General features: G+C 43.5%; 1 protein-coding gene across 3 annotated transcripts in view; it reads right to left on the minus strand.

The window, feature by feature from the left end:
• MTRR (5-methyltetrahydrofolate-homocysteine methyltransferase reductase) overlaps nucleotides 1-26,422 on the minus strand; it is an 877,206-nt gene that overhangs the window by 735,995 nt on the left and 114,789 nt on the right. For all 3 annotated transcript variants that reach the window (XM_044292703.1, XM_044292705.1, XM_044292704.1), the window contains one exon: nucleotides 18,834-18,984. In XM_044292703.1, the coding sequence (XP_044148638.1) occupies nucleotides 18,834-18,984 (151 nt within the window). The remainder of the gene's footprint in view (nucleotides 1-18,833; nucleotides 18,985-26,422) is intronic.

Genomic DNA, 26,422 nt, shown 5'->3' on the forward strand with positions numbered 1-26,422 from the left:
TTTGAGGTTCTCAGGAAGATCCCAATCTAAAATTGCCTGGACCTTCCTAGGATCCATACGGAAACCTGAAGCAGATAAAAAATAACCCAGGAATTGTATCTCCTGAACGGCGAAGACACATTTTTCAATCTCAGCATATAATTCATTCGTCCGTAGGACCTGCAGTACTTGTCTGACATGCACCTCATGTGTTTTCAGATCAGACGAATAAATTAAAATATCATCTAGGTATATTACCACAAACCTGCCGATTAGATGACTAAAAATGTAATTAACGAAATGTTGAAAGACGGCAGGAGCATTGGTCAGACCGAAAGGCATAACTAGATTTTCATAATGCCCCTCAGGGGTGTTAAACGCTGTCTTCCACTCATCCCCCTCCTTAATACGAATCAGATTGTAGGCCCCCCTAAGATCAAGTTTGGAGAACCACCTAGCACCCGCAATCTGATTAAACAGGTCAGGAATGAGAGGAAGAGGGTATGGGTCTAGGATGGTTATCCGATTTAATTCGCGAAAATCTAAGCAAGGACGCAGGCCCCCATCTTTCTTTTTAACGAAGAAAAACCCTGCAGCCACGGGTGAAGAAGAGGGTCTGATGTGTCCCTTAGCCAAGCTCTCGGAGATATAATCTTTCATGGCTTGTCTCTCTGGACCCGAAAGATTATATAACCTGGTCTTGGGTAATTTTGCGCTGGGAATAAGGTTAACCGGGCAATCATAAGGACGATGAGGTGGTAACTTCTGACAACCTTTTTCAGAAAAAACATCCTCAAAATCCGAAATAAATGTAGGTAGGGTAGTTATGGAGGCGACTAAGCAATTGCTATTTAAGCAATTTTCTCTGCACTGCTCACTCCACTCCAATATCTCCCTGGCCTGCCAATCCACCACTGGGTTGTGCCCTACCAACCAGGGAAGGCCCAGCACCACTGGAGTGGGAAGCCCCTCCAGAACATAACCTGAAAGCATCTCGTTATGGTGGTCCCCTACCCGAAGGTGTAAATTATGAACGATGTGGGTGAGGTTTCTCTGAGACAGGGGAGCAGAATCAATAGCGAATATGGGAATGGGTCTCTGTAATGTACAGAGAGACAAACCCAAAGAGCGGGCAAAATTGGCATCTATCAAATTTACACCTGCTCCACTGTCTAGAAAGAAAGAAAGAAATAGTCTCCATCTTATCACCAAAAATAATAACCGCTGGCAACACAAATTGCGATGTACGTATGGAGGAGACGTATACCCCCCGGCTGACATCCTCCACACAGCCTGGGGTTAGTAGTTTTTCCGACGGTCTTTTGTTTCTGAGGAAAGAAGGACAGACATTAATGAAATGACCCCTCTCCCCACACAAAAAAACAAACCCCACGCCTACGGCGAGCCTCAGGAGGACGGACCTGACGAGTAGTTCCTCCTAGCTGCATAGGCTCGTCTAAGTCCGTACCGACTAACTGCTGCTTGGGAGGGGTTACCAATTTCTCCGGTTCTTTCAACCTGTCCCTAAGGCGTCTCTCTATACGGATAGAAAGGGACATAACCGCATCAAGGGAAACGGGGGTCTCATATAATGCAAGAGCATCCTTAACCCTTTCGGATAACCCAGAGCAGAACTGACTCCTGAGAGCCGGGTCGTTCCATTGGGTATCCGTAGCCCACCTGCGGAATTCAGAGCAATAATCCTCTACCGGCCGCTCTCCCTGTAGGAGTCTCTGTAATCTTGATTCAGCCAGTGCTACTCGGTCAGGGTCGTCATATATGAGACCCAAGGCCCCGAAAAACTCATCCACTGACCGAAGAGCCTGGGAATCAGTAGGTAAAGAGAACGCCCAGGACTGTGGGTCCCCCTGCAGCAGGGAAATAACAACCCCCACCCGCTGATCTTCATTACCAGAGGAGTAAGGGCGCAGTTTAAAGTATAACTTACAGGCCTCACGGAACGTCAAAAACTTGTCCCTTCCCCCAGAAAATCTGTCAGGGAGAGGGACCTTGGGTTCCGCAACAACCTGGTTACCAGTAGCAACCGCTGGGCTTGCGGTCAGTTGTAATTGCTGCTGTTGCTGGAGGACTGACGCCTTCAATCCTACCACCTCCAAAGACAGGCCATGAAATTGTTTGGACAGAGCAGCAATTTGATCCATACTGGATTCTAAGTAGGTAAAAATAAATTATTTTATTTTTTTACCTACACAAAATAAGGGCCAGAGATAATGTAATGACCGGCGTCACACACAGGGAGGAAAACAGGGAAAGCCCTGCCCAAGGGAGAGGGAAAGGTGGTGACCCCTAACTCAACTTGTGGCTGGCACCTGACTGCCCTGACGTCCCTAGACGGGTTCCTCACCCGTGCGGCGATCACGTGCCTAAACCCTGGCTTTCCCTGAAATGAGCCCTAGATAGTGAACGGGCCGGTGGGATCGCTAGTCCGCACCACTGCACTAAGAGGGAAACACCAGGGAGAGGACAGACAAATACAAACAAACACAAACACCCAGGTGGGCGGCCACAGCAGTCCACAAAGGTCCAACAGGGATCCGGAGGGTAGCGTTCTGAAACAACCATCCGAGAACGCAGCAACACAGCTCCAGTGGGTCAGAATAGATGTCCAGGCAGGAAGCTCTATCTCTGGCAACCAGAGAAGTGTGAGAGAGGAATATAAGGAGGTTTGGGAGTGCTGGACAAGGAACAGCTGAGGAGAAGGAGCTACGGATCCCTGAGTGAGCCAAAAGGGTTTGCAAAGCAAACCCAGAAAGCTACCATAAGGAAAACAGCCCTATCTTAAATAGAGCGTGCAGCCAACCACTGTGACTTCCTGACCCCGGGTATAACGGAGTCAGGCGTGGTTCTCGATACCCTCGTGACAGCGCTTTACCGTCTGTGTACGTAACTGGCACATGCGCACGGCATATCAGTCTGCCTCTGCCCACAGTGGGCAATGTACTGCGCATGCCCGGACCCGGCAGTGAAGCGAACAGGCATTTTATGGCATCAGTCATGTGAGTCATCATGTGACCCTCACAACGATCATGTGACCTGGCTTTCAGTTAACTACCCAGGTATCTAATGTTATGCAAGCGGGTGTAGACCCACTGCGCCACTGACTGGCTATACTCTGGAGGGGCGTGACTAAGCAACTACCTGGTCTTCACTAGAGCCTCTGATGGTGAGGATAGGCTTGGGCCGTTGGGGTGGTTGCCAGGTGCCACTCCAGAGCAGTCTCCGAGTCAGTGGCAGCTGACCAGGGGGTCAGAGATACCGATGCAAGCATCGATGGGACGTATGTGATCAGGAAGTCTGGGGTCAGGGCAGGCAGCGATCAAGCAAGGCCTGTAAACAAAGTCCAAGGTCAGAGGCAAAATACAATAAATCCAAAACCAGGGTCCATTACACAGCAAAGCAGAACTTCAAAAACACCTTAACACCAGGATGCTAGTGACCATGAGTTGCTCAGGCATCTTCCTGGGTCAGGAAGCGCCTTTAAATACTTCCTGCAATCCAGCAATAGGCTAGTGAGACAGAGGGCGTGTACGTGCTGCCTCACAAGGGAAGAGAGGTCTCCAACAGGAAGTAAACTCTGGTACAGAGCACAGATACAAGAGTTAAGCTTTGCAATTGTGATTTGCTCATCTCAAACTATTTATTTAAACAGAGGTGGGTATACCCCCACAGAAAATGAAAATGTCTGAACTTGTCATGTGGCCTTGAGCATCAATTACAGCTTGATAACGACGAAGTCTCATGCTGTTCACAAGTCAACTTAATTTCTGCTGAGGCATGGCATCCCACTTTTCTTCAGGGACAGCCCTCAGCTCATTGAGGTTCTGGGGTACAGAGTTACAAACCTCTACAGGGCAACTCAGCTGATCCCATACGTTTTCAATTGGATTCAGGTTTGGAAGAAGTGCAGCCTACTCCAATTGAGGTACCCCAGTCTCCAGGAGCCGTTCCCTAATGATGCGACCTCAATAAGTCGTCCATGAAGATGAAATTAGGCCTGTGTTGTAAATGCAGAGACACTGACTGGATGAATGATGCTATTCAAGTAGTATGGGCTTGTAACTGTACCATTCACAAAGTGTAGGGCAGTTCTGTGGTGACTAGACACACCTGCCGATAATGTAACACAACCACTGTAACAACAGTGGCTGCTACCACTGTAACAACATAGCGCTCTCCTTGACGTCTTTAAAAATCGCTGGTGGCCATCGTTTCTGATCAGCCTGAATCGACTTTCATAAGTGAACTGCACTGAGGCACACTGGTGCCTCATCAAGCATAAGACGCTCCCTGGCCCATGCAAGACCATGACGCCTGTGTCTGGTGGTGTGCTCAGGTACCCTTGCAGGTCATCCAGCACGCAGACAACGCTGATGTAAACGGTTTTGAATGGTCTGACTTAAGTGACTTCGGATGCAACTACCGAAGTCGCTTCTCTAAATAATTTGGAATAATTCTGTACGGAGATTGGTCTCCGTATGGTATTAGAATGGATGGGCTCCGATAAGCCGAAGTTATTCATGAAGTCGTGCGAGACTTCGTTGAATAACATCAGTAAATTATTATTATAACAGTGAAAAACCTTGGAACCAAAGCAGAGTTCGGTTCGAAGTTTTGAAGTGTTTTTTCACTGTAATAATCAATTACAAAATTATTCAACGAAGTCTCGCGCTACTTCGTAACTAACTTACTTCGACACATCGGAGCCATACATTTTAATACTGTACGGAGACGAATCTCCATACAGTATAACAAATTTTTTAGCGAAGCAGCTTGGGTGCAGCATCCGAAGCTCGCTTCACTCATCTCTAGGTCTGACATGGCACTTGGGTAGCTCTCACCTTCCTTTAAAGTGCCTGGAGTTGTGTGGCATTCATCCTCCTGTTCCGCAGGGCATTGTTCATAATGAAGAGGTCATCAGTGTGAGATTTGGCAAAAGGACGTCCACTTCTATGCCTTTATGTGACTCCTCCAGTCTCTCAGGTGCAACCTGATTAAGGCACTCTGAGAAACTCTAAGCTCCGTGGCCACTTCCGTCTGAGAACATCCTGCTTGAAGCCTCGCAATGGCAAGGTACTGCTGGTCAATCGTTAGGCGTCGTCTTGTTTTCACGATGTCAAAATGTGATCAGCATGATGAGGACGACTGTTTAAATACCAATTCTAATTGAACCAGGAAATTAGTGATCAATTCATGGATCAAACACCTGTTGTGAATTTTGCCGTTAAGTTGTTAGAGAACAGCAAGTTGTGCAAAAAGTACTGAAACATTTTTGCACTTTTTGTGAGTAGTGTATAATATAAAGCCTCATTCACACGTCCGTGTTTAAATCTGTGAAAAAGGTGGTCCGTGATGCCTCCGTGTAGATGTCAAAGATGTTTCCGTGCGTCATCCGTGTTTCACTGACACTGAACTGAAAAATAATTTCAAAGCATCTCTTCCGAATGATAAGAGCGAATTAGATTAGAGTGATTAATGAGTGAATCGAAGCTGATGAAGTGAATCGAAGGCTTGCATAGTAAAGTATCCATTTTCGCAGATGACACTAAACTGTGTAAAGTAATTTACACTGATGAGGACAGTATAATACTACAGAGTGATCTGGACTAATTAGAGGCTTGGGCAGATAAGTGGCAGATGAGGTTTAACACTGATAAATGTAAAGTTATGCACATCGGAAGGAAAAATGCAAGTCACCAGTACATACTAGATGGTAAAACACTCGGTAACACGGACATGGAAAAGGATCTAGGAATTTTAATAAACAGCAAACTAAGCTGCAAAAACCAGTGTCAGGCAACTGCTGCCAAGGCCAATAAGATAATGGGTTGCATCAGAAAGGGCATAGATTCCCGTGATCAGAACATAGTCCTACCACTTTACAAATCGCTAGTCAGACCACACATGGAGTACTGTGTACAGTTCTGGGCTCCTGTAAACAAGGCAGACATAGCAGAGCGTGAGAAGGTCCAGAGGAGGGCATCTAAAGTAATAACTGGAATGGGGCAACTACAGTACCCTGAAAGATTATCAAAATTAGGGCTATTCACTTTAGGAAAAAGACGACTGAGGGGAGATCTAATTAATATGTATAAATATATCAGGGGTCAGTACAGAGATCTATTCCATCAGCTATTTATCCCCAGGACTGTGACGAGGGGACATCCTCTGCGTCTGGAGGAAAGAAGGTTTGTACACAAACATAGAAAAGGATTCTTTACGGTAAGAGCAGTGAGATTATGGAACTCTCTGCCTGAGGAGGTGGTGATGGTGAGTACAATAACGGAATTCAAGAGGGGCCTAGATGTATTTCTGGAGCGTAATAATATTACAGGCTATAACTACTAGAGAGAGATCGTTGATCCAGGGAGTTATTCCGATTGCCTGATTGGAGTCGGGAAGGAATTTTTTATTCCCCTAAAGTGGGGAAATTTGGCTTCTACCTCACAGGTTTTTTATTTTTTTTTCCTTGCTCTGGATCAACTTGCAGGATAACAGGCCGAACTGGATGGACAGATGTCTTTTTTCGGCCTTATGTACCATGTTACTATGAATTCAATCCGAATTTCAGGAAAATGATTAGCAACGAATGCGAGTTTCCTCGCGCTTTGTGGTAACTAATCACAAATTTCCTAAAATGGTGGCTACACGTGTGAGGACTGAGGACATGGGGCAAGGAACTCTGGGAAGGTGGGATCACCCAGATTGACATGCCTGCATGCAGCCATTCAGCCAGCCCTGTGATGTCGCAGCCCTATAAATACGGCAGCCATTTTAGATTCTGCCATTTTTTCAGCGTTCAGAGTGCAGGGAAAGACGTGTGAAGGCGCTAGGGACAGCAATTGGAAAAAACCTCATTGAAGTGCAGGGAGAGACATCAGAAGCTGCTAGGGACATTGTTAGGAAAGCGATTTACAAGTGCAGGGAAAGAATATTTGGGGATACAAATGGCCATTAGACAGCTCTGTCATTCCAGCTATTCGTTAGGCTGCAAGTTCTATGTTGAAAAGCCTTTAGTGGCTTATATATTTAAACTCCTATACAAAGCAAAACAAACCCGCGGATACTTACTATATCGATCTTTATTGAACAAATATAATGACATACATGACAATAAATCAAGAAATGCAGAGGAGTGTGGATAAAAGCCACCAGGACTAAGACTAATGCAGTAATGATGATGCAAAAAATCACTTTTGTACGTGTGATACACACAAGGGAAGATATGCTAAGTATGGCCCTACATTCAAGTATATATTTGTGCCAATAAAATGGCATATGCAGGATTGAACCCAAATGAAAAGTAGGGACAACCAGCGTGCAAGTGGGATACCACTATAATATTGGTAAAAAATACAGACAACTGTGACAAGCATAAACATGTGAAAAATGCCAAACCTGGCTGGAGGAACGGCCCAACGTCCGTTTCGCTAACGCGCTTTTTCAAAGGGCACAATACAACTGCCATAAAACCAGCCCTATATAATCCCGGTATGCCTTGTGTCAACCTATCAGGAGGTCGGTGACAGATGGATAAAACGTTACATCTAAAGGGGCACTCACACATACCACATTAATCACGTCGTGCGTCATGACATAATTCGGACGTGCCCAATATCACGTGACAGCGTGTATTGCATACATAGGAGGATACGTCATAAGCAAGCATCCAAGACACGCCTATACATGGAGTCGGCACCCGATCACATGTTATGACCGTAGGCCGGGTATATTGCAGAGACTAAGGGCGGAAATGACGTCTCTAAAGCAATCACGTGATCAAGAAAAAAACATCTGCACTACGGTCGCTTAATAACATCAATCACATGATCGGCAGGCAATCAAAACTCTTGTATCACACAAATTAAAACAAATACACAATACCATGATAGGTGAGTGAACCATAATAAGAGAGTAGTTAATCCTACTCATGCAATAAAAATATTGCCACTAATTCATAATCAAATGTATGTAACAAAATACCTACATAAAGTGCTAGTGCAATAAAATGTGATGAAGAAAATTGCCAAAGAAAGAATAATAAATAAATATATATAGAAAGTGCAAGTGCAAAAAGTGTGCTGGTGCATAGAAGGGTGCTCAAATGTGCACAAATATATAAAAACAAAACAAAAATAAGTCAATGTGTTTTATTCACCCATGAAGTGGCAAAGAGCGACGTTTCGGCTCATACATGAGCCTTTCTCAAGCATATATACACTGTAAACATACACACCATGTAATACATTAAGATACCTTGTTAATATAAAATTATGTACAGTGTATCTCATAGTAAACGATTAGCATAATACAACTTGATACCAACATTGTGTCTAAAAAATAGATAAAAAATAAATAGATAAAAAATGTACCCAAAAATACAAAAAATAATATATATTATGAATATAACATTGCAATTCATGCGTCTTGTAGTCCCAAAGGTGTATCAGAGGTATATGTGTGTAATTCCATCCATACGTAGGCATCCAGCACATAAGGGGCACACCGCCGTATGTGATGCTTGAAAAAACTCAATAGTCAGGGAATCTATAACGAAAAAAGGCAGAAGAAAAGGGTTAGGTAAATGGCAGATAACCAGATAAACACTAGATCTGTTAAAAGCTGAATGAACCAGTAAAAACATACTGCTAAAAAACAGGAACTTACCTAGTGAATATCCGAATCAGGGTCAGCGGAGCAACAGGGAACCTACAAGAAAGGCGCAAAACTATTATTATTATTCAACCCATGTGGTGCGACAGAATTTAAGTTGAAAATCCAAAGGGATTCCGGCTGAGCAATAATTCTCTTCCATCCCTCCCCCCAACCCCCCGGATATATTGACGTGATCAATGCCCCTAAACCGTAGCAGAGAGCTATCACAACTATGTGCCTCCTTAAAATGTCTTGGTATGGTGGTAAGGAGATCATCATCTGTGACATCAATCGCAGCTGCAATCGCCAATATGTGTTCCCGGATGTGCTTCTTAAATTGGCGTGTCGTCAGCCCAACATAGATCTTGTCACATTGTCACATGGGCATAAAGCCCAGTATACCACCCCACTGGTGGCACAATCAATAGGGTAGGTAATCCGATACTCCTTCCTATGTGACGTATCCCAGAATATTTCCGTCCTTATAACATGCAACACATTTGCCACATGGTTTATTACCCCATTTTGGGCCCTTAGAACCAAAGAGTCCAGGTTGTTTGACAATGTGGTTGCTCCGTACCAGGTGATCCTTAAGATTTTTTGAGTGTCTGAACGTCAGATGCGAGCGATCCATGATCGCCAAGCCTAAGTGTGAATCCAATCGGAGGATTTCCCAATACCTGGATAGTACCTCACCTATTTCAGTGCAATTGTTGTTATATGTTGTAATGAACCGGATCTCATCAGATCCGTTTTTCCGTATTCTCGTCTGTAGGAGCTCGGGGCCGTCTTGTGTAGTTCCCTCTGTTGGAACCTCTTCCGAAGGTCATCAGCCTGTATTTCAGAAAGATGGTCAGTGGAACAAATCCTCCTAGCCTGCAGAAACTGGCCAACAGGGATGCTGTTGATCAGATTCCTTGGGTTTGAGGATTGAGCTGAAAGAGCATTTACCGAGGTGTGCTTCCTAAACAGGTCCGTAGTGATACCCCCATCAGCTTCCACCCGCAGTTTAACATCAAGAAAGTCAATCTCTGTTCTACTACATGTGTAGGTAAGTCGGATGTTCAGTTGGTTATCATTCAACTCATCCACAAATGACTTAAATTCCTCACTAGACCCCTGCCAGATTATAAGGAGGTCATCAATGTATCTTCCCCAGTATTGGACCTTATGTGCCAGAGAAGATACATTTGTCTGTAGGATCTCTCTCTCCCACAGCCCCAGGAAAAGATTGGCGTAGGAGAGCGCACAGGCTTCCGTTATCGCCGTGATCCGGAGCTGCAGGAAAAAGAGACCGCCAAACATGAAAAAGTTATGAGTGAGTACAAACTCCAACAAGCTCATGACAAACTCACATTTCTTTGCTTCCATGTTGGAGCTGCGTAGGAAGAAATGACGTGTAAAGCGACTCAACATAACATGTCGCCAGTAGAATGTCTGGATCCAGATGCAGATCGTCAACCTTTCTGAGGACATCCATGGTATCCTTCAGATTTGATGGTAATACTTCAAATAGCGGGTGTAGCTAGGAATTGATATATTTGCACACAACCTCAGACTGTTAGTTCCCAACATAATCGGTTGTCCAGGGGTCTGTCATATGTTTTTATGCACCTTAGGAAGATATAAAGTAGGAATTACTGGATAATCCTTCAACAGGTATGATGCTTGTTTAGCAGAAATTATTTCCCCCATAACTGCTCGATTAAGTATGCTATTCAGCTCATCAGTATATTTTATATAGTGGGATTGAAAGTTAGCTTTACATAACAATCCTCATCGTGTAGCTGCCTCAAGGCTTCCTTTTCATACATACTGCGAGGCCAGATGACAATGTTGCCTCCCTTTTTGGCCCCCTTAATCACTACGTCATTCCAGGTTTTAATTTCTTTCAAAGCACACATTTCCCCTTTGGTGCAGTTGCCAGTACTGTTAGACAGCGGAATCTTGGCCAGGATTGTTATGTAAAGCTAACTTTCAATCCCACTATAAAATATACTGATGAGCTGAATAGCATACTTAATCAGGCAGTTATGGAGGGGATCATTTCTGCTAAACAAGCATCATACCTGTTGAAGGAATATCCAGTAATTCCAACTTTATATCTTCTCCCTAAGGTGCAAAAAACATATGACAGTTCCCGATACAATCGGTTGTCCAGGGGGCTAACAGTCTGAATGAGGTCTTGTGCAAATATATCGATTCCTTCCTACACCCGCTAGTTGAAGAATTACCATCATAGCTGAAGGATAGCATGGATGTCCTCAGAAAGGTTGAAGATCTACATCTGGATCCAGATATGCTACTAGCGACATGTGAAGTCGAGTCGCTTTACACGTCTATTGAGCATTCTGATAGTCTCAAAGAATCCGATTTCTTCCTACGCAGCTCCAACATGGAAGCAAAGAAATGTGAGTTTGTCATGACCTTGTTGGAGTTTGTACTCATTCATAACTTTTTCATGTTTGGCAGTCTCTTTTTCCTGCAGCTCCCGCGCCCTCCTACAGCCTGTGTGGCCTCCTACGCCAATCTTTTCCTGGGGCTGTGGGAGAGAGAGATCCTACAGACAAATGTATCTTCTCGGGCACATAAGGTCCAATACTGGGGAAGATACATTGATGACCTTCTTATAATCTGGCAGGGGTCTAGTGAGGAATTCAGGTCGTTTGTGGATGAGTTGACTGATAACCAACTGAACACCAGACTACACATGTAGTAGAATAGAGATGGACTTTCTTGATGTTAAACTGCGGGTGGAAGCTGATAGGGGTATCACTACGGACCTGTTCAGGAAGCACACCTCGGTAAATGCTCTTCTTTCAGCTCAATCCTCACACCAGAGGAATCTGATCAACAGCATCCCTGTTGACCAGTTTTTGCAGGCTAGGAGGATTTGTTCCACTGACCATCTTTTTGAAATACAGGCTGATGACCTTCGGAAGAGGTTCCAACACAGGGACTACACAAGACGGCCCATCGAGAGGGCATATCGTCTAGCACGCTTGGCGAGACGCCCCGAGCTCCTACAGACGAGAATACGGAAGAACGTATCTGATGAGATCTGGTTCATTACAACATATACCAACAATTGCACTGAAATAGGTGAGGTACTAGCCAGGTATTGGGAAATCCTCCGATTGGATTCACACTCAGGGTTTGGCGATCACGGATCGCCCGCATCGGACGTTGAGACGCTCCAAAAATCTTAAGGATCACCTGTTACGGAGCAACCACATAGTCAAACAACCTGGACTCTTTGGTGCCCCAAATGGGGTAATAAACCATGTGGCAAATGTGTTGCATGTTGCAACATGGATAGGACGGACATATTTTGGGATACGGCACATAGGAAGGAGTATCGCATTATCTACCCTATTGATTGCGCCACCATTGGAGTGGTATACTGGGCTTTATGCCAATGTGACAAGATCTATGTTGGGCTGACATGCCAATTTAAGAAGCGCATCCGGGAACACGTATTGGTGATTGCAGCCACGATTGATGACACAGATGATGATCTCCTTACCACCATACCAATACATTTTAAGGAGGCACATGGTTCTGATAGCTCTCTGCTACGGTTTAGGGGCATTGATCATGTCAATATATCCCGGGGGGGGGGGGGGGGGCAGGGGACTTGAAGAGAATTCTTGCTCAGCGGGAATCCAGTTGGATTTTCACCTTAAATTTCATCACACCACGTGGGTTGAATGATAATAGTTTTGCGCCTTATTTTTAGCAGTATGTTGTTACTGGTTCATTCAGCTTTTAACAGATCTAGTGTTTATCTGGTTATCTGCTATTTACCTAACCCTCTTCTGCCTTTTTTCCGTTATAGAATCCCTGACTATTCAGTTTTATTTTACAAGCATCACATACAGCGGCGTGCCCCTTATGTGCTGGATGCCTACGTATGGATGGAATTACTCACATATATCGCTGAAACACCTTTGGGACTACAAGATGCATGAATTACAATGTTATATTTATAATATATATTATTTATTACTGTATTTTTTCGTTAATTTTTTATCTATTAGACAAGACGTTGGTATAAGGTTGTATTATGCTAATCATTTACTATGAGATACACTGTACATAATTTAATTTATATTAACAAGGTATCTTAATGTATTAGATGGTGTCTATGTTTACAATATATATATATATATATATATATATATATATATATATATATATATATATATATATATAGATTTTTTCTTTGGTAATTTTCTTCATCATATTTTATTGCACTAGCACTTTATGTAGGTATTTGTTACATACATTTATGATTATGAATTTGCGGCAATATTTTTATTGCATGTGTTTAACTGAATTATGGTTCACTCACCTATAATGGTATAGTGTATTTGTTTTAATTTGTGTGATACAAGAGTTTTGATTACCTGCCGATCATGTGATTGATGTTATTAAGCGGCCGTAGTGCAGAGGTTTTTAGCTTGATCATGTGATTGCTTTAGAGACGTCATTTCCACCATTAGTCTTTGCAATATACCCGGTCTGCGGTCATAACATGTGATCGGGTGCCGACTCCATGTATGGGCGGGTCTTGGACGCTTGCTTATGACATATCCTCCTATGCAATACGCTGTCACGTGATATTGGGCACGTCCGAATTATGTCATGACGCACAATGTGTATAATGTGGTATGTGTGAGTGTCCCTCAGGTGCAACGTTTTATCCATCTGGCACCGGCCTCCTGATAGGTTGACACAAGGCATGTCGGGAGTATATAGGGCTGGTTTTATGGCAGTTGCATTGTGCCCTTTGAAAAAGCGTGTTAGTGAAACGGACGTTGGGCCGTTCCTCCAGCCAGGTTTGGTATTTTTTCACATGTTTACGCTAGTCACGGTTGTCTGTGTTTTTTACCAATATTATAGTGGTATCCCACTTGCACGCTGGTTGTCCCTACTTTTCATTTGGGTTCAATCCTGCATATGCCATTTTATTGGCACAAATATATACTTGAATGTAGGGCCATACTTAGCATATCTTCCTTTCTGGTGTATCACACGTACAACAGTGATTTTTTGCATCATCATTACTGCATTAGTCTTAGTCCTGGAGGCTTTTATCCACACTCCTCTTCATTTCTTGATTTATTATCATGTATGTCATTATATTTGTTCAATAAAGATTGATATAGTAAGTATCCGCGGGTTTGTTTTGCTTTGTATAGGAGTTTACAGTTGTTTACCGAGCGATATAATTTGCTGGTTCCAGCTAGTGTTGGTATGGCTTATATCTTTGTATCTTATTCAGTACAAGAAAAATATATACGCATTTCACTTCTGCAGTTATTTCTGTTGAAAGCGTATAGGGGCGCATTACAGTAAAAAAAGGAGAATATGCACTGCATTGTTGCAGTTTTTTCTGGTCAGAGCGTATAGGGTCGTATTCCAGTACGAAAAATATATTCTCAGTGCATTCCTGCAGTTAATTCTGGTGAAAGATTGTAGTGGCCTTTTTCAGTCCAACAAGAAAAATATATTCTCAGTTCACGTCGGCGGTTATATGTCTTAAAAGCATGGCTCGGAGTCAGCAGGGTGGTAGCAGTGGGAGGTCGAAAGTAAAAACGTGCCCGGGGTAGAGCACCTGTTTCACAGCAGCCTACCTAACTGGGGAGTAGTGGTGCAGGGGTTCACGGAAACAGCGGCGGTAGTAGTCAGTCAGGGCGGCAGTTATACGTGTTGTTCTGTATTTCAGTACCAAAAGAAAAATACATTCTTAGTTCACGGCGGCGGTTATATGTTTTGAAAGCATGGCTGGGAGTCAGCAGGGTGGCAGCAGTGGGAGGTCGGAAGCCAAACGTGCCCGGGGTAGAGCACCTGTTTCACAACAGCCTACCTAACTGGGAAGCAGTGGTGCAAGGCTTCACGGAAGTGGTGCAGTAGGGTTCACGGCCTTTTTTAGTACAAACAGAAAAATACATTCTCAGTTCACGGCGGGTTGAGCACCTGATTCGCAGCAGCCTACCTACCCAGCAAGTAGTGGTGCAGGAGTTCACGGAAGTAGCGGTGGTAGCAGTCAGTCAGTTCGGCGGTTGTATGTGGTAAAATCTTTATTGAAGTATTGTGGTCGAAAAACTAAATTTATTCAGCGGTCAGCGCTGCGGTTATATGCGGTAAAATCTCCATGATGTCTCCATAATAAATCTGCAGCGTGGGTGGCCCGGTGTGGCTGCTACACACTTTCAAAAGCATCCTTCAATGGAACAAATAGATGCCGGATGACCCGGACGCTCCCTGACCTTCCCATGAGTTGCTGTCAGGAGCAGCGGTTCATTTCCGAGACGTCCGTGTAGTGCGGGGGAATCCGAAAACCCTCTCTATCTCCGTGCTCCGTTATATGTGGTAAAATCCTAATTGGCGTATTTCGGTTATATGTGGTAAAACCTTTTGGGACATATTTCGGTGGAAAAACTAATTGTATTTAGCGTTCACCGCTGCAGTTATATGTGGTAAAATCTTCATTGACGTATTGTGGTCGAAAAACTAATTTTATTCAGTGTTCAGCGTTGTAGCTATATGTGGTAAAATCTCCAAGATGTCTCCATGATAAATCTGCAGCATGGAGGCCCCATGTGGCTTTTGCACACTTTCAAAATCATCCTTCAGTGGAGTGAATAGATGCCGGATGACTGGGAAGCTCCCTGACCATCCCAGGAGCTGCTGTCGGGAGCAGCAATTCATTTCTGAGACTGCAGTATAGTGCGGGGGGAATCTGAACAACCTCTCCATCTCTGTGCTCCGTTATATGCGGTAAAATCTTTTTTGACTTATTTCGGTGTAAAGACTAATTTTATTCAGCATTCAGCACAGCAGTTATATACGTTAAATCTTGATTTATTTCAGCACTGTAGTAATATGTGGTACAATATTTATTGAAGTATTTTGGTTGAAAAACAAAATTTATTCAGTGGTCAGCGCTGCGGTTATATTCGGTAACATCTTTAGTGACGTATTTTGATGAACTTCGCGACTCTTCTGGGCTCAAAGCTATCTTGACGCTTTGTCTCGTCATTGTCTGTAGCTACTAGATGCCTGTTAATGCCAGGCAGATTCCCCCAGAGGTATCTTGGTCAATCGACACTCTCATTGTGCCATTCTGTGGCTTTCTCATGCTGCTGCCACCGCCAGACTCTGTCATTGTGCCACTCTGTGGCCTCCTCATACTGCTTCCACCTCCAAACCCTGTCATTGGGCCACTCTGTGGTCTCCTCCTGCTGCTTCCAACTCACCACTATGTCACAGGTCCACTCTGTGGACTTCTCATGCTGTTCCCACCCTTCTCCATTTCATGACTGGACCACTGTTTTCGCTTTTGGCCTGGCTGACATCATTTATTTGACCCTTCTTCTAATCTGTCAGAAGGAAGGAAAAATAAGATGCACAACGGATCCTGTCTGTGTAGCAGCTTTAAGGCCTGTATGGTCCCATGAGAATTGGCATATGAATTGGTAGCCATAAGCAGGAGTGGGTAGAAAACACAGAAGACATGCTAATATTCGGTTCACGTGTCATCTCTGTTTTAGATCTACTCTTTTTTTTGGTATTAGCAATAGTGATGGGTTACTGACCAAATGCTGACCGAGTGAAGGCGTATTCACCACAGACAGGATCCGTTTTTTGAGGGGGTTATTGTTGTGACTGATCAGAGGAAGGGCAAAATAATCAGTGACGTCAACACAACCTTACTGCTGACACCCTCTCCACTCTGTCCGGGGGGGGGCTCTACTTTTAGAAGTGTTTGATCGTTCAGGTTCTGTAGACATCTAGGTGGAATCAGCTGACGACGGTCTAAAATGAGTGCGCTTCTTCTTGACGCTAACATCTACTACCTGTAAGGCTGAGTTGATACTTAAGTTATTTGGTCAGTTTTGGCCCCACGACTGATACGATAAGATAAGATGCTTTTATTGTCACTGTACAATACAATGTAATACAATGTACAATACAATGAAATGTTGTTTGGAGCAATCCTAGATGCAATGGACAGAGGAACAAGAACTGACATTTAAACTAAAGCATTACACTAGAAAAAAAACAAAACATTGCACTAGAAAGCATTACTATTCACAGTTCACAGCATATATATAGCAAGAGCAAAGTAGGAAGTGCTTATGAGTATATATACACACACTGATTCAGACACCAATGCAGACAAGAGATCATCATGGGTTCATGAATGCAGCAGTCACTTTCAGTCTGTGGTAGTTTCTATCCAAGGAAGGGGCAATAATCTCAGAGCATTTAGGAGACTGATTGTTTTGGGGTAAAAGCTGTTCTTCAGCCTAGTGGTGCGGGCATGTAGGGCTCTAAGACGCCTACGAGAGGGTAGGGGAATGAAAAGGCTGTGGCCGGGGTGAGTTGGATCCCCGCAGATAATTTTTGCCCTGACTGCCCAAATAAGTGAAGTATGCAGTGATTCTAAGAGCAACGCCTGTCATTTGCTTGTCATACTGACTCACAGTATTGTTTCACTACCACAGCAGACTCCCTATCCGTGTTACTGCAAGGCACAGTGTTCTACACCTTTATAAAGTCTCTCTGCAGCCTGGAAATAGCCAGTTTTGTTTCGCGATTCGCCGCAAATAAATTAGGATCTGCCAAATCGAATTTTTGAAAAATTCGCTCATCTATACTAATGATCCGTGAAATACGGATGGCACCCATGGTTTTTACAGACCCATAGACTATAATGGGCTTGATGGATCCGTGAACACGGACAAAATGGAGCATGTATCTGTGCTAAAAAAAAAACAAAAAAAAAAAAACCAGACCCACGTACCGTGCTAACACACTGACGTGTGAATACACACATTAAAAAGAATGGGGACGTGTGCTGTTTGTGGAGAACACATCGCCAGCCAGAAAAAAACAGGGGTGGGGGGTGGGGGTATGGCAAGTGTGCTTTTCTACCCCTCAGTCAGCCACAGGGAGCCATGTCTGCGGGCTCTACTGAGTGACTGGGGGTGAGAGGAGCCTCATTCAGTTGCTGCAGCTCACGCTCAGACAGCACAATGCTGCTGTCTGACCGTGAGCTACTGAAAAGGTGGACATCCCTGCGTCCGTCCAGGCCTTGCGCCAGATGGAGGGCATGGTGTCCGAAAATTGGACTGTCTGGCCACCCTAATCCCGTGCTGTGGACCGCAACTTGCAGTCCATAATGCACTGGCACCATTCATGTGCACGTCATTTGCGGATGCCGACCCATTCACTTGAATGGGTCCGCAATCAACAAGAGATGGTCAGGGACCATAGGTCTACATTCCCGATACGGATGAACAGGGCCGGTGCCCATATACTGCGGACCCGCTGTATGGGGCTGCAATATGAGTACGGGGCACACACGGTTATGTTCATGAGCCCCAACACTGCTGCTTACTGAATATCAGGTGTTATAAGATGAGAAGAGTGTCACTTGACTGATGCCATGGATGTTTCAGTTAGTTCATGGACACATTACACAGAACTGATACATGGGCTATACCATTCTACTACATATAGGGGTCAACTGCCTAATAGAAGAAAGGTATGTATGCAGAATTTTAAATACATGTACATTCGGACATTTTATGATTTCCTTATATAAAAAAATACATAAAAATTGGAAAACCCCTTTCATAACTATTTTACAAGGTATCACTGTCTAAACAGCAAAGAAATTCTAATTAAAAAAAAAAAGATTTTTTCAAAATTTCTGTAAATTTTTGATTCTTTTATATATAAATATAAAACATAAGAACTCAAACGTACCACTAACACGAATAACGATGTGTCACAAGAAAATTTCAGAATTGCAAAGTTATTACCACAAAGTGACACGTCAGATTTGCAAAAATAGACTCTGTCAGGAAGGGGTTTAAAAAAAAAAAAAAAAAAAAACAGGTCAAGATGGTAGATTTTGTGGAATCAAAGGTATAAAAACCCCTGCCAACCCTCTGATTTTTTTCAGTGGGTTTGAAATTTGATGTGCTACTGGCGTGGTAATCTGCGCAGTACAGCTTCAACAAGCGACAGCAATAAGCCTAAAGAACACAGTGGGATATAGATATGAGAACAAATCTGTGTAATAACTACATACAAAAGGACAATACATCAACAAAAAACAAGCATTGTTTATGTTATAAACATGTAGTACACAATTATCTCACTTTGTTCATATCTTCCAGCGAAAACACATCAGCAACAAATCCATACTGCTCTGCTTGTTGGCCTATTTCTTCAGCAATAGCTTTTGACTGTCCACGCTGGGTTCCATAAAGTAGCAAAAATCTCCTCTTCAGTGCGCTACACATCCGGTACCTAGAGATCGGTAAATGTGGAAAGAAAAAGATAAAAACAATTATTCCCTCGTGTTCTCATCATAAAGCCAGTTTCCTTTCACCTGAAATCCAAAACACCAGTTTCTGATCATTTGAACTCCATTGAACGGTTCATTTAAATGTCATTTTGTTTATCACCTGTGAATGCATGTGCAAGGGAGTAAGGTTTTGTCTAAACATTTTCTCAAGTTTGTTTTGGGATTCTGACTCCCTATGGACCTGACCGGGAACTGGACGCTCCCAGGTCCAGGGTGATAGCAGATGAACCATATGTACACCGTGACAATTATGGAGCGCATGCGCTGGCTACGTTCCACTGAGGTGTGCAGCTTTGTTTAAATAGTATAAACCGTGACAACTTCAGGAAAGAGGTCAGAAGCTCATCCTAAAGGCGAAGGGGGGGGACGCCTCATATAGGGACCTAATCAGTGTTCTGATCGAGACTGACTGCTTTCTCTGAAAAGGGATACCCAATTTATGTGCCGCTGTCAGATGATGTTTACACCCAATCGGTGATGTAAGTACAGTACCTTCATTCTGGATGTAGTCAGGACTCAAGCTGCAATGTTGATAAATAGTGTATTACCATATTTTTGGGCTTTATAAGACGCACTTTTTTGCTAGAAAAAATCTTGCTGACAAGTGCTTGCGTCTTATTAACTGCAGTCAGGGAGAACCAGTATGGCCAGACACCCTGGCCGCTTCCTTCATGATTAAGCAGAGCGCATATAAAGAACTTTGCCTGATCCGAGAGAGAGCTGTGCATCTGTACACACTTCTCTCTCCCTCCCTGACACCGATCTGTATGATCATCAGCAGCAGCAGTAGGGCACATGGGGCGCAGATGTACTGTAATGACTTTTATTTATAATTTTTTTTTATAAAAAAGGCTCCTATACATGGCCTATTAAGGACTCCTAAATAACATGACCCCGATAGACACAGAAGAAACGAAGACAAGAAGAACCAGGTGAATCGCAGGAGTCGGAATAAGAACTTGCGTTCCAGCTTGGAACGCACCGCCATAGAAATTCTACTTTCAGAGCGGAGCATAGGGAGCCTAGCCGCTCCGGAGACGAGCACTACTGGGCATGAGCAAGATATCGCGATGCGTTCCACCTTGACACGCATCGGCTTCCAGCCATACGCAACATCACGGCGGGGCATTTCCGCTTCCAGCAGGCGGAGCAACTTGACGGACGATCCGCCCACAACAGGTTGGCGGTCTTTTTTGTATTTTGGCTGTCTTTGTGTTTGTTTTGCGGTCTTTTGCCACTACCACCAGGGTATAAAAACCCTGCTATTTCATACAATAAACCATTGCTCTTGATGAAGGGACGTGCCTGTCCCGAAACACGGTGAGCCGGACATCTACCCTAATAAAAGACAAGTGAACAGAAGCACCCGTGTGTTTGGCTGCCTTCATCTTGTAAAATCCTAGAAGCGATCCAGGCTGGGAGGGGTGTTTGGTTTACAGGAGTATTATGCTTATCCTGGTACCCCCCCCCCCCCCCCTCCCTCGTGAAGTAAGAAGTATACGATACTTTAGTATTTTTATGATACATGTATCTTTTTATACTCATTTTACCCCTATTTTCCGCTTGTTCACTCTATCCATTGACCACACATTGGCTTGTATGATACTACAGCTAACGGTCTCTTAGGCACCTGAGACCCAGTGTAGTACATTGTTGTTTTTTGGTACTTTACATTAAACACATACCTTCCTACCGACCTATTACGATTGGCGCTCACAACGGGTTTCCAGAAATAGGCGGATTCGAGGGGTTACCCATATCCACCGGTCCCCTCAATTTCTTTTACCCCAATTATCCCTCCAGAGCAGTTATGCCCTCACTGTGCCCCCATACCAGTAATAATGCCCTCTGTGCCCCTTCATAGTAATAATGCCCACTCAGTGCCCCATAACATTTATGCCCACACACTTTACAAGAGTAATGCTCTGTGCCTCCTTCACAGTAGTATTGTAATCTGTGCTCCCTTCATAGTAATAATGCTCACTGTGCCTCTTTCACAGTAGTAATGCCCATTGTACCCACTTTATAGTTATAATGCCCATTATATCCCATTTATAGCAGTAATGCCCATTGTGCCCCCTCCAGAGTAGTAATGCCTATTGTGCAGTAACCCCTTTGTAGTAGTATTGCCCTCTGTGCCCCCTTTGTAGTAATTTTGCCATCTGTGCCCCCTCCATGGTAGAAATGCCCTCTGTTATATATAAAAAAAAATAGAAAAAATAAAATAAACTGTACCTACTCACCTTGTCCCATTCCTGAAGCTCACAGTCCTCACGTTATATTGCTGAACAATACCAAAATCCTTGAGGAACCGATAAGGTGACCAAGATAAATGAGTGTTAAAGGGGTTGGCCACTTTCTGGCTACTTTTGACAGTGTAGGCAAGATGATTATATGACACAAATATTGGCCCTGAGCACGCGGTTGATCGCTGAAGATATGTAGAGGCAACGGCAAGCTTCCTAGCTGTCTTACATTTAGATAATTTTGTATGCCTAAAAGAGGCAAATATTAAATGAAATGGGCCTACCGGCCCATCCCTTTCCCCGCGACTTTTTTTTTTAACCTTGTGTGAGTGGGGAAAAAAAATAAAAAATAAAAAATCGCATATTGCAGCGCAAAGGACCTTTGCACTCCAATCTGCACCAGAAATACGCCTAATATGATATGAAGTCATAGGAACAGGTCATTATAAGACACACACATATAAGACACTCAGATTAGGCATACTCAAGACAACCGGGGAAGAGGGGGGGGGGGGCAGAGGGTTCCCTTGCAGGATGGCAGCCTTATAACATAATGAATGAATGACTATAATGAAACATGCGTAGGCATACATTCAAATGGAGAGCAGTGATCCAAGGAGTCCAGTTCTCCAAGAATTTGTCATAGCAATCTGCTACATACAGAGTATACACACGAGCGAGTGTCACACTCCGGACTCCCAGGGCGAGTATGCAACAGCTCCCATATTGAACTCCTAGCACTAATGGGGTCGCATAGCATTATATTGTTTTGGAATGTGTTGTATAACAGTGACATAATGCTGTCAGTGTTATCCAATACATTCCAGAACTATAAGGGTTACATAGCATCATGCATCAATAAAATGCTATGTGACCCTGTCAGTGCTTGGAGCTCTCCCTGACATGCTGAAAGTCCAATACATGGAACTCACTCATGTGAAAGGGGCCTAATTGTTTCTTGACCTCAGAGAAAAATTGATTTTTGCACTTACTGTGAAATCCTTTTCTCGTTGGATGCATCAGGGGACACAGTGTTGGCTCCACCCAGATGGGCTATACCCTCTGCACAGACACTGAACTAACCAGGTGGTACGAAAGCAGTATAGAGCAGAACAATAGAGACATGTCCTAAACCAGAAAGAGGACCATTATTTAAAAGGGTCCCGGAAAACCCTAACGAAGAAAAAAACAACAAGGGTGGGATCTGTGTCCCCAAATGCATCCAATGTGAAAAAGATTTTACGGTAAATACAAAAATCCATTTTTCTCGTCCCAGAGGGTGGGCAGAAACGGCCATGCGAAGAACCTAACGCGCAGCCGCTTGCAGAACCTTGCGACCCAAACTGGCATCAGCAGAGGCCAAGGAATGGATATGGTAGAACCTGGAGAAGGTGAGAACTGAGGCCCAGGTGGCAGCCTTGCAGATCTGGGAAGCAGAGGCTAGATGCCGAACCGCCCATGATGCCTCGACCACCCTAGTGGAGTGTTAGGTCAAGTGGAAGGGAGGCTCATGACCCTTCGTACATAGGCTTCCTTAACAGCAGACCTAATCTAACGGGAGATGGTGGCTTTGGAGGCTTGTAAACCCTTACATGAGCCCTCAGGGACGACAAAAAAGTCAGACGAACGGAAGGACTCAGTTAACTGGAGATACAGCTAGAGAGCGCCCGAACCACATCCAGACCATGGAGAGACCACTCTCTGGGGTGAGAAGGCAGAATGAAGGAAGGACAATCTCCTCATTAATGTACAAGGAAGAAACCACCTTGGGAAGAAAGGAGGGAACTGGGCGCAGAACAACCATGTCCTGGTGAAAAACCAAAGAGGGGGACTAACAAGAGAGCGCCGCCAGCTCGGAAACTCTGCAAATTGAAGTAATCGCGACTATGAATTTAACTTTAAAAGGAGACAAAAGAAAGGGATAGCTCCTTCAAGGGCTCGAAGGGAGAGGACTGAAGGGCATCTAGGACCAAATTCAAATCCCAGGGTTCAACCAGAGAACGGAAGGGAGGGACACGATGCGCCACCCCCTGAAGGAAAGTCTTAACCTGGGAACGAGAAGCCAAGGGCCTTTGGAAAGAGACAGGCAAGGCCGAGACCTGACCTTTGAGGGAGGCCAGGCGGAACCTTCCCCCCGAAGGTCTGCGGAAAGGTGGTGAACTTTCCAAACTAGCAGAGCTATAATAAGTGATTGCTATTATTTGCATGATACTAACAGTTTGAGCTGCTAACACTATAAGTATTGGAAACCAAAAACAAAACAAGTGGAGTATTGTATCAAAAAATATATCATTTATTATAGAATATAAAAAATGGGGAACAACGGAATGTTGTAATACAGTACACGGAGAAGCACAGAGTGAGTCAATTCAAAAAGACACCATGGAAATACGCAGAATAATGCGCAATTGGGTACGGTAAGATGTGAGGCAAAGCTAGGGCTCTGGGCAACCGATGAGACACAAAGTGTGCTGTTCACCCAATTAAGGGTATGGCACACCCAGTCCCACAAACAGGAAGTAAACCCAGAGTCGTAGCTACATACACTATTGATGTAAACATCACCATCAACCCCATGTAATCATGTTAATGACAAACCTGGGGTGAAAATGGATGTAAAAGATACGATATTTGTACATAAATGGTACCATAGGTGTACGCCTAAGTGCATGGGACCCGACAAGAACACGTGCAAGGGAACCATTCACAATATGAGTCAAACTAAATGCAGACCGTACCTGAGGTCATGGTGAAAGTGGAAATGACAGACCCTGGGCGCGGGACCTCAATACTCCACTTACAATACTCCACTTGTTTTGTTTTTGGTTTACTCTGGATGTGGTACAAGTGGTTACTATAGCTGTCTTAAGTGACAGAGCTGCCTTGTTGTAGGTTAATACTATAAGTATTGGAGCCTGACATGGAGTATACGGTTCAAAGTGAAGTGGCTGGATGAAATGAGGGGCTGAACTAACTTGATTAATATTGCAAATTAAGTGAGTCCTACCGATCCCCATGTTTAACTATTCCTGCTGTGACTATTAAAAGCATGACAGCCCTGCCATAGGCTATATATATTGTAAACAGGGGATGGTTGGATGACTTGAGGGTTTGAATTAATCCAACCAACTTTGCAAATGAACTCATCCAACTGAGTGACTGCCACTGACTTTATGGTATTAACTCTTTGGAGCTGTGGTTGAATACGAAATGATTGGATGAACGGATGGCTCAAATTTATTCAACAAACTTTCAAAAAACAATTAAGTCATTGTTGATGATTTTTAGGCCATCAACTGTGCGAGCTCTAAAATAACACAATCTCCAATCAAGCTTTTTGCATTATAATTGACTCGGCAGAGATGTCCTCCCCAAAAAAAAAAAAAAAAAAAGGGTGATGTAGTGGTGGGCGAAGAGGAGGAGTCTATTCTAGAGGGAAATCTTGCCCCTAGGGTACCCGAGATTGGCTTCCAGTCTGGGGAGAGCGATAGTAAACAGTTAAAGGAGTTGGAGGAGAATGCCTTTGCTAAAGAGGAACAGTCTCCTAGCCTGCAAGATATAATCCAAGAAATAAAAAATGTAGCTTGGCAATACAGGAACTCTCTCTCCAGACTGGAAATATTAGGGAGTCGTGGGGCTCCTCCAAGAGGAGGTGCAAAAATATAAATAAAGATTGATAGAAATCGATAAAAGAGCATCTGACTCTGAGGACCTATTACAGATAACAATTAAAAGAAAAAAAACTCCCTAAAGGAAGAAAATAGGGCATTAAAAAATAGACTTCTTGATTTAGAATACAGATCCAGAAGAGCAAATCTGAGATTTCTTGGGATTCCAGAGGGTGCAGAGGGACAAGATCCCTGCACTTTTTTTTATAAACTTGGTTGATAAACCAGCTGGGCCAGGACGTCTCAGATTATAAGAACTTTGTAGAACGGGCATATAGACTCTCAAAAAAACTGCCCCTACCTGGTATGAGACCGTGACCTATAATATTTAATCTATTATTGGTTAGGAGAAGATATTGCATAGGACAAGGGAAAAAGGGAAGTTAGAATACTTGGGGACAACTGTAACGATATTCCCTGATTATGCAAAAGAAATGGTAAAGGAAAGAAGTCGGTTTATTGATGTGAAAAAAAAATTGCGCTTGAATAACGTGAAATATTCTATGCGGTTTCCGGCTAAATTAAGGATTGAATGGGAGAATAAAAATTGGGTTTTTGATACAGTGGAAGGGTTGAAGCATGGATTAAAGAAAAGATAAGGAGCTAAGGGATAAGTGGGCTGGTTGGGAGGGTGAACCGCCAAGATAGAGAACCAGGACTGAAGTTAGCCTGGTTCATTCAGAAGGGAGATGGGGTGGGTAGGTTATCTATTCTATTATACTGCTTGTTCTTGTTGAGATGTTTATTTTTTTATTTTTTCTCTCTCTGCCTTCTCTCTATTTCTCCCCCGGGGCCCCTGCAACTACACTCTGGAAATGGTTAGAGGCATAAATAGGTCTTTATGAGAATTATCTTGTGGAATATCAGGGGACTGAGTAGAGGTGTAAAGAGAGTGGCAGTTTTTGATGCAATACATAGATTCTTACCTGCTATAGTCTGCCTACAAGAGACACATTTGATAGGTGAAACGATAAATGGGTTGTCTAGGTCGTGGATACAGCACTCTTCACTCAGTTTATTCATCATATGCTAGAGGGGTGAGTATATTAATACATCGTGACATAGACATTAAAATAGGATAAATAGCGATAGAGGAGGAAGGTCGATATGTCCTGATTGATTGCTTATTGGAAGAAAGACCATGGATAATAGCCAACGTTTATATACCACCTCCCTTCAAAATTCATGATTTTGTGCTTAAGGTAGACGATAAACCACTTTTAGTAATGGATGATTTCAACAATGTTATGGATAGTAAAATAGATAGATGTAGAACCGGTAATGTTAAAAAAAATTGTACAGGAACTAAGTTAAAAAATGGATTGATTGATATCTGGAGGGTAATGCACCCTAAATAAAAAAAATAATAATACACATGCTTCTCAAAGACTTATAGGAGTTTATCACAGATTGATTTAGTGTTCACTAATAATAAAGGTTAGTTTCAGATTGAAGAGGTTAAATAC

Source organism: Bufo gargarizans, chromosome 5 (assembly GCF_014858855.1).
Source record: "Bufo gargarizans isolate SCDJY-AF-19 chromosome 5, ASM1485885v1, whole genome shotgun sequence".
Taxonomy (NCBI): domain Eukaryota; kingdom Metazoa; phylum Chordata; class Amphibia; order Anura; family Bufonidae; genus Bufo; species Bufo gargarizans.